We start from the raw sequence: 11,673 nt of genomic DNA on the forward strand, positions 1-11,673 counted from the left end.
TAATGGGGGTATTTATTCGCCTTGCATGCTATTTCCATATTGATAGAGGGGAGTGATGAGGACATTCTTGATTTTTTGGTATTGTAGATGGTGATTGTGTGTGATAAGGAGGAAAGGATCGGAGGTGAGGACTTGTATAATGTATGCACTACATTCAATGTGATCAAGGATGTATATATATATATATATATATATATATATATATATGGGTATGAGGGGGTACATGGTTTTAGTGTGTCAAAACAAAGTTTCTGGTGATACTGAAATCTTCACTTATTTCTTGGGACTCCTCTCGCTTCCCTTTTCTTACTCTTTGCTCTACAGATTCAGTTTTGGTTCTTCATGATGACCACAGGATTACGTTAAGGGTTGGAGAACTCACATATAACTAGGGGAGAACTGGATAAATCACAGACATACCAGCTGGACTGTGGCAGAAGAGAGAAAAGCAGCAGAAATGTACAAGAATGACGCCGTCTCTGGTAAAACGGGAGGAATTGTCTATGTGGTGGGATTATGGAGGAGCCTGAATTCTTTACTCATTTTGATTCTGTCTACAGGAGGTCTGGACACGGGGGACAATGAATACACAAATGAGATCATGTTTAGGAGGTTACCCCCTGTACCAATGATGGTGAACACGGGACCAACAGAAACGGGCAAAGGTATAGAAATGATTTCCTATCTATCAATGTAGATCTAAATTGGTATCACTCATGATAATGTATTTCTTCCTTATGTTTAAACTTAAGACCATACATGGTATATTAATAATGTGGGATGCCGCTGCTATATAAATGTTTTGCCTACTTTCATTTGACATTCTTCCCAATATCTGTTCACAATACTGTTTCCACTATATATCTCCAATTCCAGAAGTTGCAGCAGAGTCAGCTGTAATATATAGCTCAGACCTCTAAGATGGTGCGGGCTCAGCTCCTGAACCTGAACCATACGTATCGGGCATATTGTGAGAAGTACTTGAAAATAGTTATTAGGGACTGTCCCCTTATGTAGGATCCTCATCTACTTGCCAGAATAAAGCATAGCTAAAAAAAAATAACAGCATGTCCACGCTTTACACGGTCAGCCCAATGATTTCCATTTATAAGCATGTAATACCTTATTTTCCCTGTGGGGGAGCTGCACAGATACTGAACACTTGCTTCAGATATCCCACATATTACATCTGAAAAATACAGGTCCCATCAGCCGGACACCCTATGGTCAGTTTATAGTCAAGACAGTGAAGCCCCTTTTCTGAATTAGTAAAACCATCAATACATTCACATTCTACACTTATATCCTGTTCCTATGTCCTTGTATTTGTGTCCTGTAGATGTATAAATAAAAGACACCAAGGGATCATAATATGACATATAAATATGATTCTTTTTCCCCCAGGTTATTCCTGTTTTCAAAAGAAATGGTCCAGAACATCCAAAGTTTCCCTCCTTGTTGTGATGGCTCTGCTCTGTATACTCCTTATAGTCGTGGGCGTCCTCTGTAAGTATAAGAGAAGTACCACCATAGAAAGGGAGGGGGCGACACCTACAGCTATTCTCTGCAGATCTTTGGGCAATGATGCAATGCTGCGGTTGATGGATCTTCTTACTTTGCAGTGTCAGCTGCCGTTGTACAAGCAGAGAAAGGAAAGCAGAGTAATACGACGATACCAGTGAATGGTAAATACCCAAATCCCACTAAAATCAACGGGCGGCCATCAATCTTAGGGGATACTTCGTAATCTTAATTTTTCTTAAAGCAAACTGATCTGTTACCTTGAGGAGAGCACCAAAGCATGGATGTGGAGTCTTATAAGCCATGCAAGCTTTACTGGGAAAAATATATGCAAAGTAGCTCTTTCCATCCTACAACAAAGTCCTCTGTGGTAGCCAGCCCGCACCCTGCTCTGTACTGATATAATCCTCACAAATATGGCCTCCTCCTATATATGATATCAGGGTGCCATGTTTAGTCCTTGCATGCATATGACTATTGGATAATGGGGTTACATGACTATGGCAGTGGGAACTGTAACACTCACGGTTCAGTAGACAGGAACTCTTGTGGTAGTGGATCCGCTGGACCTGTGTGGCAGATGACATGGGCCGTACCAGGGAGCGGGGTCTAAGGTGCTGCTGGTTTTCACCAGAGCCTGCCGCTAAGCAGGATGGACTTGCAGTGTGGCACCCAGGTCGCTACCCCTGGCATGACTCGACCACACAGGCGGCTGAGGAGGTTCTAGGCACAGGTAGGATACGGCAACTCGTGGTCAGCGTAGCAGAAGGTCAGGGCAGGCGGCACAGGAGCATAGTCAGGAACGTAGTAGGAGGTCAATAGGCAGGCAGCAAAGGAGCAAGGTCAGGTCACGGAACAAAGAGGTCAGAAAATGGTAGGGCAACTCACAGGAACGCTTTCTCTCAGGCACTAGGGCAACAAAGATCTGGCAGGGGTATGTGGGAAGTGCAGAAACTTATAACAGTGGGACAGGTACAAAGGAAAATTACGAGCGCACCGATCCTTTAAATCATAGAGCTCCAGCGCGCGTTTGCCCTAGGAGGCGGGGGAATACGCGCACCGGAGCTGAGAGGAAGCAGCAGAGGACAGAGGTGAGTCACGGGCTGGGATTTGCATGCGGGCACGTCCTGGGATGGGAATCCCAGCCCCACCGGCTGAGGAAGAGAAGGGGACAATGCGCTCATGGCCAGAGTGAGTGGCCGGAGTGCAAGTTGGAACAAAGATCAGAAAAGTTAAATTTTGAGCCCTTTCAACCATAACAGGACATTATAACCCTTCATGCTTTTCACCTTGTTGTGTTTTCCCTGTAGAATTGCAATTTCTAAGAAACAAACTCGATAAATTGAGAGAAATCACCACACCTAGTAAGTATCTTAAGGATTATAAACAGTTACTAAGTTGTTTTTTTTTTTATTACATGCATTTGAACAATATAAAAATGTCTGCAAGGTTGGACGTATCCTTTAAGACAGAAGCTTCAGGAATTCTGACTATAGGATGTCAAAAAAATTGTTCTTGAATGCCAGCTGGTTGGTTGACTGGGCCAACATCTTAAATGGGCACTGTCACTTTAAAAAAAATCCTTTGACACGTTGTAGAGATATGTCAAAAGTTTTGATTGGTTAGGGTCTGAGCAATTGGTCAGAAGGCTGGAAGGAGCTGGAGAAGTTCGTATTCTACCGACTGTGTCTGTGTTTGAAAGTGACAGGCATTTTAATTTGTAAATATAACTAGTTTTTTTGAAGAAATTTTTTTTTAAACTTTCAGATCCCAAGGATATCTGTCCGATAACATGGAACAGAATAGGCGACTCATGTTACCTTTTCTCTTTTAAACAAGAAAACTGGCTGAACGCTGTCGCTAGCTGCAACAAGCAACAATCTAAGCTTCTTATTCTAACTGGTAAAGAGGAAATGGTAAGAGCCCAAATGTTCCTAACTCTCAAGGAACATTTTAAGGTGGACCTGACAGTTGTTTGTTAGGGTATAACGTAAGGGCGTGGTTATATAGGTCTTTTAATCCTAAAACAATACTTACCTTCCCTTAGTTGACGAACGCCTCTAGTGCCGAAATATTTAATATGCAAATTAGCCTTTGGAGCCCAATGGGTGTAGATTGACCATCCTGGACTGGATTCATCCCCTTTAATACTGGGTGGGAAGAACTGAACTGTAGATGGTCGATTAGTTGCGGAATCGTCCATGCATAAGACCCTAAGGGAGGGAATCATTTGGATATCTAGGGTCTCTACTATTCTGAATGACTATTTGTCACCATTTCTGGCAAGTACATTATAGTGGTTTTCCAGTAATCAGAGATGTCAGATCACTGGGGCTTTGGCTATAGGTAATTCTTTATTTCTTTACATGAAGTGCATTAGTGGACAAGGATAAGGGACTTGTGTCCAATGTTTTAAAGGAGTAGTATAGTGAAAATTAGCCTCATCCTGTTGTACCCAGGCTGCAAAAAAAAAACATTAACTTACCTTCCTCCATTCCCCCCATTGGGCCGCTATAGCTCTTCGGTCCTCTGGTACGGTCTTCTTCCGTGTGCACGGATCATCACACTGCAGTCAGCGTATCGCCGGCCAAAGCGATGTCCCACCTTGGCTCGTGATGGGCTGAGCACAGTGTCATGTAAGGAGCTCGGGCCCCGCCTTCTCCCTGCTGCCCGGGCTCCTTACATGACACTGCGAAGCGGGACATCAATGCGGCTGGCGATACAGTGACTGCGGTGGGATGATCTGTTCACACAGAAGAAGGAAGAAGACCAGATCAGAGGACCGAAGAGCTATAGCAACGCAACGGAGGAACGTGAGTCAATGTTTTTTTTTGTTTTTTTGCAGCCTGGGCACAAGAGGATGAAGATAATTTTCACTATACTACTCCTTTAATACCTATAAATTCTGGTCATTCAGATAACATTAAAAAGGTGATGACAAAAGCTGGCCATAAACTAGTGTTTACTCTCCTAGTCCAGAACACACTTTCAAAGGTAGGTATCCCTTGTTTGTAAATGGCTGAGATCGCTACCTGAGATATGCTGCAATGTCTAAGTGCTGGTAAATGTATGGCACAGGTGTAGTCTGGGGTACTATGGCTTCATATCTTAGTTGATGTGCGATGTTAATATAAATTTTTTCCATGGCTTTTTAGTTCATGTATGTGCACTACACATGATACACACTACACTGTCAGCTGTATCTGCCGCTAAAAACTGCAGTTCGGATAGCTGTTAGGTGTATTCCCTGAGCTAGGCCAAGAGCACGGCCGCGATGTCTGTGTATACACTGCACATGCGTATGTGATTCACAGATCCCTGTGTGTCTGCTCGTAGAGGTGGATTGCAGCTCCGAGCTGACAAAGCAGGACACACGGGCACAGCAGGAGGCTCACTCTAGGGACGGTCAATAGCGTATCTGCAGCATCAAATACGCTGCGGATGCGCTTTGTTTGACCCTACCCTTAGGGTAGAAAAGTAAACTGTACCTTTACTGGAGCTGATGGCGGTCACCAAACTTATATAATCGCCTTTTTATCCCTCCTTTTGTCAGCGAGGTGTTGCCAAGCTGCTCAAGTGCCACACCTTTAAACGCCTTCTCGGTTGCTCTCACTTCCCAGTCCATCATACAGAGCCCTGTACATCAACCATGGAGAGTCTGGGAGGTGAGGGCGAGTCAGCAGACATCCTAGGTTGTGGCACTTAAGCAGCTTGACTCCGCCTCCTTGACACTAAGTTGGCCCATCACACACAATTTTTCCCTGACAGTTTAAAACAGTTTTAAGCTTTTTACCCAACACAGTGGCCCATATTTACTGTGCCTGATGCAACTTGATTTTGGCTACAGATACTGCAAATGTACAAGAAAATAGGTGTATCATGGACAGAGGTGGCTTAGCCTAAAGTGTCATTCAACAAAATGTTGGGACATTAACCTTTGCCTAAAGTAAGCAACTAATAAAATAAACTAAAGCTCAGCAGTGCACACATCTAATAGACATACAGACAGTCTACAGATCTACCAGATGTCTGTTCACATAAGTTTGCACTGTCAAAGACTTAGACAGTTTTAGTAAAGTTTTGTGCTTTAATTCTCATTATTCTACCAGGAGTCCTTGCGACCTTTGATGAATGGAAAAGCGTTCTGGATTGGCTTGATGAAATTCTTGTCCATATGGATGTGGTTGGATGGAACAACTCTAACGTACAGGTGAACCACAGAAAAGAGGGGCCAGTTAGCTAGTTATGGGGATAAAGTCATATTGGGTATATGGGGGTCTATGGATTCATATAATGCATGTGCCAGTACTTTTTCTGGAATTTGATTGAACTGAATTAGCTGTAATAGTACTTTAGGTGCTTGACTTAAAGGGGTTATCCGGGAAAAAACTTTATATATATATATATATATATATATATATATATATATATATATCAACTGGCTCCAGAAAGTTAAACAGATTTGTAAATTACTTCTATTAAAAAATCGTAATCCTTTCAGTACTTATGAGCTGCTGAAGTTGAGTTGTTATTTTCGGTCTAAGTGCTCTCTGATGACACGTGTCTCAGTAACCGCCCAGTTTAGAAGCAAATCCCCATAGCAAACGTCTTCTACTCTGTGCAGTTCCCGAGACAAGCAGAGATGTCAGCAGAGAGCACTGTTGCCAGACAGAAAACAACAACTCAACTTCAGCAGCTGATAATTATTGAAAGGATTAAGATTTTTTAATAGAAGTAATTTACAAATCTGTTTAACTTTCTGGAGCCAGTTGATATAAAAAAAAGTTCTTTCCTGGAATACCCCTTTAATACAGCATAAAAAACTGCTTTACTGCAGTCACTAGGCAGTGCTTAAAAGGGTTATCCCGAATTAGAAAAGCATAGCTGCCTTCTTCCAGAAATAGCACCACTCTTGTTTTTGTGTGGTATTGCAGCTCAGCTCATAAGGACAGGTGTCATGTTTTTTTAAACTCTGCGATAACCTTTTTAACGGTGTATTCATACGAACAGCATTTGAAGCTGAAGATTTTATGCTGCAGATTTCAATGTAAACTAAATGACTAAACACTTCTTCAAACCTTCAGCTTCAAATCCTGTGCATGAAATATGTGCAGGATACTGTACATGTGAATTCACACTAAAAGAGTTCACAGAGGAACGTCCGGTGATGCAAACAGATTAACAGTCAATGTATTTTCTACACTTCCGTAGTGTCCAATAATAGAGCTGTATAGTGTTTTTATAGTTATACAGTGGTCCCTCAAAATACAATGGTAATCCATTCCAAATGGACCATCGTTTGTTGAAACCATCGCATGTTGAGGGATCCGTGCAATGTAAAGTATAGGACAGTGGTCTACAACCTGCGGACCTCCAGATGTTGCAAAACTACAACACCCAGCATGCCCGGACAGCCAACGGCTGTCCAGGCATGCTGGGAGTTGTAGTTTTGCAACATCTGGAGGTCCGCAGGTTGAAGACCACTGGTATTGGAGGTTGTACTCACGTGTCCCTGCCGCTCCCGACCGTCACCGCTGCCCTGGATGTCGCCTTCCATCGCTGTCGCCGCGTCCCCGGGGTGTCCCCGACGCTCCGGCAAGGCCTCTGCTTCCCCGGCATCCTCGATCTCTGTTGCCGCCATCACGTCGCTACATAAGCAAAGCTAAAGCAAAAAAAAAAAAAATGTCTTCAAAACCTCAAAAATAATCTTCCAAATAGTCCATATATATATATATATATATATATATGTCACAAAAGTGCAATTCGCATATTCAATATATTTGCGGTTATATTGGCTTTGCGTAAATTTGCATGCGCGTATGTGTATGCGGATAACTATCTACCTATCTATATCATCTATCTATCCATCTATCTATCTACCTATCTAATTTTAGTGACGATATTCGCGAATATTCGCTCTCCAGTCTAATACAGTTAATAGTATAGGAGCCTTCTTTAGACCACAAGCTGGAAGCAGGGAGGGATGGATGAGATCACTGCGATGTGTTCTGTGGAAAAAAACTTTTTAACGAATTTTCGTAATTGAGAATATATAGCACTATATTCGCGAAAATGCGAAATTCGCAATAAATATTCGAATTGTGAATATTCGCTCTCAATGCTATTCCTGTAATGTCATCCTTCATTGGCATGCCATATGGTGCCCAAGAATATTTGGATATACAGCCCAGGTAAGGCTGCATTCACACCACGATTGCAGCCAAAATAAGATGACCGGAGTCACTGTTTGACTCCGGTCGGCTCATTCAAATGAATGAGAAGGGGGCCGGGTCCAGCTGGGGTACGGGAGAGCCTGGTTTTCCCCTCCCCCAGCCGGACCCGGCCCCCTTCTCATTCATTTGAATGAGCCGACCGGAGTCAAACAGTGACTCCGGTCATCTCATTTTTGCCCCATATCCAGTTTTGTGCCCGGACCTAAAACCGTAGTATACTACGGTTTTAGGTCCGGTCACAAAACCGGATACGGGGACAAAATTAGCCGACCGGAGTCACTGTTTTACTTCGGTCAGCTCATTAAAGTAAATGGATTTCAGCACAGGTCCTGCCGTGGTACGGGAGCACCCAGCTTTCTCCTCCCCCAGCCGGATCCGGCAACCGTAGGTTGCAATCGTGGTGTGAATGCCGTCTGATACTACCATATGGAGAAGGGTTATCAAAAGCGGCATTTGGAAACTGAATTGTAGTGAGTGAGTGTTTTTGGACACTGTACATTATTTGGGAACCATGGGGGAGATTTATCGAAACCTGTCTAGAGGAAAAGTTGCCGAGTTGCCCATAGCAACCAATCAGATCACTTCTTTCATTTTTAAGAGGCCTTTTCACAAAATGAAAGCAGCGATCTGATTGGTTGCTATGGGCAACTCAGCAGCTTTTCCTCTAGACAGGTTTTGATAAATTTCCCCCCATGGTTCCCAAATAATGTACAGTGTCCAAAAACACTCACTCACTACAATTCAGTTTCCGAATGCCGCCACCATAAACTGCTAAATAATACTGTGTTGTATTACTTTCCTTCTGGGGTTCTCACCCCTTCAAATAAGGAGACCTAGCCCATTGCCCAGTTTGTCATCTTCTATAACTTGCACTGGTGCTATTGGGTAGAAATGGCCATTAAATTAACCAATGTGTCATCAGTGAAGCCTAAATGGACGGCCACAGGTCTCTCCTGACCTTCAGTTACTATAATTTGTGTTCTGACGTAGACGGGGATGATAAAATCATTGTGAGGTAGCTGGGTAGAAGTGGCTTGAGGCCTACATGGTAAGAGTGAGGGTAGAAAACCCTGAAGGCTCAGCCAAAAATGGTAAAAATGGCAGAACCACATCCCAGACCCTAGGGCAGGTTTCCCAACCAGGGTGCCTCTAGCTGTTGCAAAACTACAACTCCCATCATGCCCGGACAGCCGTTGGCTGTCCGGGCATGATGGGAGTTGTAGTTTTGCAATAGCTGGAGGCAACCTGGTTGGGAAACCCTGCACTAGGGTGTTAACGGTGGCCATGTTAGTTGCTCTACCTTTGGCCAGGCAAGACAATATAGTGACTTAACCCCTTAAGGACTCATGACGTACCGGTGCGTCATGAGTCCGCTCCCGATCTATAACGCGGGGCCACTGCGTGGCCCCGCATCATAGCGGGTCGGGCCCGGCCTCTAACAACGGCCGGGACCCATGGCTATTAACCCTTTAGACGCGGCGTTCAAAGTGGCGTTTTTTTTTTCCAATTTTGTCTCACAGTGATTTTTTTTCCCCGTTTTGCCGTAGATTTTTCGGTAAAATGGCTGATGTCATTACAAAGTAGAATTGGTGGTGCAAAAAGTAAGCCATCATATGGATTTTTAGGTGCAAAATTAAAAGAGTTATGATTTTTTAAAGGTAATGAGGAAAAAACAAAAATGCAAAAACGTCCTTAAGGGGGTACTCCTATGGAAAACTATTTTATTTTTATTTTTTAATCAACTGGTGCCAGCAAGTTAAACAGATTTGTAAATTACTTCTATTAAAAAAATCTTCATCCTTCCAGTACTTATCAGCTGCTGTATACTACAGAGGAAGTTGAGTTGTTCTTTTCTGCTTGACCACAGTGCTCTCTGCTGACACCTCTGTCCATACCAGGAACTGTCCAGAGCAGGATAAGTTTGCTATGGGGATTTGCTCCTACTCTGGACAGTTCCTGACTTGGACAGAGGTGTCAGCAGAGAGCACTGTGGTCAGACAGAAAAGAAATTCAAAAAGAAAGGAACTTCCTGTGGAGCGTAGAGCAGCTGATAAGTACTGGAAGGATTAAGATTTTTTTTTTTATAGAAGTAATTTACAAATCTGTTTAACTTTCTGGTACCAGTTGACTTAAAAAGATGCTTTCCACTGAAGTACCCATTTAACTGGAAATTTTTGTCTTTTAGCAACTGGAGTCCTAATGAACCAAATAACAATCATGGGAATGAATTCTGTGTAGAGATGAAACCTGAAGACTGGAATGACCTGAACTGTGACATGAAGATGAATTATATCTGTAAGAAATGATGACCCTAGGGACAATGCTAGGCTAGAGCAATCTAATGGCCCCGACGGACGATGAGAAGGAAGATCAGACAGTTTTGATCGCTGGTGCCGAAAGATCCAGGACACAAAGCAAAAGACATAAATACATGGTGGCAGATACTAGAAATGCCGATGAGTGACTCTACGGAAGTATAAAAGGGTTCTTCAGAGACTCCATGGAGCTTCTGTGGCTGCCTATACACATACGACAAAGTTTTATTCCTAATTGTGTATTCTTTTTCAATGTTAAATAGAATCTAAAAGGACTTCATATAGGGTATATAATGGTGTAGCATTGTTATTTTTCATGACTACTACATTATTATTAAATGTGATATGTTGCTATAAAATACCCCTTCAAAATGCTGTTTCTATCACTTGACTTTAGAACAAATATAGGACCCCTAATATGCACGATATAAAAAAAAAATAATATTGCACCCCAGCTCTTAAAGGGGTACTCCGCCCCTAGACATCTTATGCCCTATCCAAAGGACCCCCTCCCATAGGCTTGCATTGAAGGGGCAAGGCCGTAACCAGGCCCAGGATACCGGGAATAATCCCGGAGGGCCGCTAGGCCTGGGGCCGCTTTGGGCCCCTACATGAAAATAGGTCAAGCGGGCTGCACAGGCGGCCCAAATGGGCCGCCTGGCGCCGACGATATATATCTTAACAGAAAAAGAGGGACGGCCCTGCACTGTCCCATGCCAGCCCTGCTTCTTACTTACGGCCCTGGGTGGTCAGCTGCCTTGGAGAGTCGAGTTAAACTCAGGCGTGGCGCGTTGCTGCGCTTAGACATGAGGTCAAGTCACCGTGGGGGTGACGTGACCTCACGTCTAAGGGCAGCAGCGCAAGGTTGAGTTCACTGTGCCAGCCATCAGTGCGCCCGCCACCCTGGCTGCTCTCTCTCGTAGAGCCCCACTTGTCCTCAGGTACAGAGCCCCGCTTGTCCTCAGTGCACAGAGCCCTGCTTGTCCTCAGTGCACAGAGCCCTGCTTGTCCTCAGGTACAGAGCCCTGCTTGTCCTCAGTGTGCAGAGCCCCACTTGCCCTCAGGCACAGAGCCACGCTTGTATTCAGTGTACGGAGCCCCGCTTGTCCTCAGTGTACAGAGCCCTGCTTGTCCTCAGGTACAGAGCCCCGCTTGTCCTCATTGTGCAGAGCCCTGCTTGTCCTCAGTGTGCAGAGCCCCGCTTGTCCTCAGTGTACGGACCCCGCTTGTCCTCAGTGTGCAGAGCCCTGCTTGTCCTCAGGCACAGAGCCGTGCTTGTCCTCAGTGTACAGACCCCGCTTGCCCTCAGTGTACAGAGCCCTGCTTGTCCTCAGGTACAGATCGCTGCTTGTCCTCAGTGTACAGAGCCCGCTTGTCCTCAGTGTACAGAGCCCCGCTTGTCCTCAGTGTACAAAGCCCTGCTTGTCCTCAGTGTACGGAGCCCTGTTTGTCCTCAGGTACAGAGCCCTGCTTGTCCTCAGGTACAGAGCCCTGCTTGTCCTCAGTGCACAGAGCCCTGCTTTTCTTCAGTGTACAGAGCCCTGCTTGTTCTCAGTGTACAGAGCCCTGCTTGTCCTGAGTGTACAGAGCTCCGCTTGTCCTCA

The 11,673-nt window shown here is 44.4% G+C and overlaps 1 protein-coding gene across 1 annotated transcript; it reads left to right on the forward strand.

Moving 5' to 3' along the window:
• The first annotated feature begins 344 nt into the window (after nt 1-344).
• Nucleotides 345-10,376, forward strand: LOC130366801 (CD209 antigen-like protein E). Its single transcript, XM_056569156.1, has 8 exons — nt 345-482; nt 561-665; nt 1,405-1,506; nt 1,623-1,685; nt 2,832-2,885; nt 3,289-3,437; nt 5,631-5,731; nt 9,940-10,376. The coding sequence occupies exons 1-8, from the start codon at nt 458-460 to the stop codon at nt 10,058-10,060; spliced, it is 720 nt and encodes a 239-aa protein (XP_056425131.1). The 5' UTR covers nt 345-457; the 3' UTR covers nt 10,061-10,376.
• The last annotated feature ends 1,297 nt before the right edge of the window (nt 10,377-11,673 follow it).

This window comes from Hyla sarda, chromosome 4 (genome assembly GCF_029499605.1).
Source record: "Hyla sarda isolate aHylSar1 chromosome 4, aHylSar1.hap1, whole genome shotgun sequence".
NCBI classification, from domain to species: domain Eukaryota; kingdom Metazoa; phylum Chordata; class Amphibia; order Anura; family Hylidae; genus Hyla; species Hyla sarda.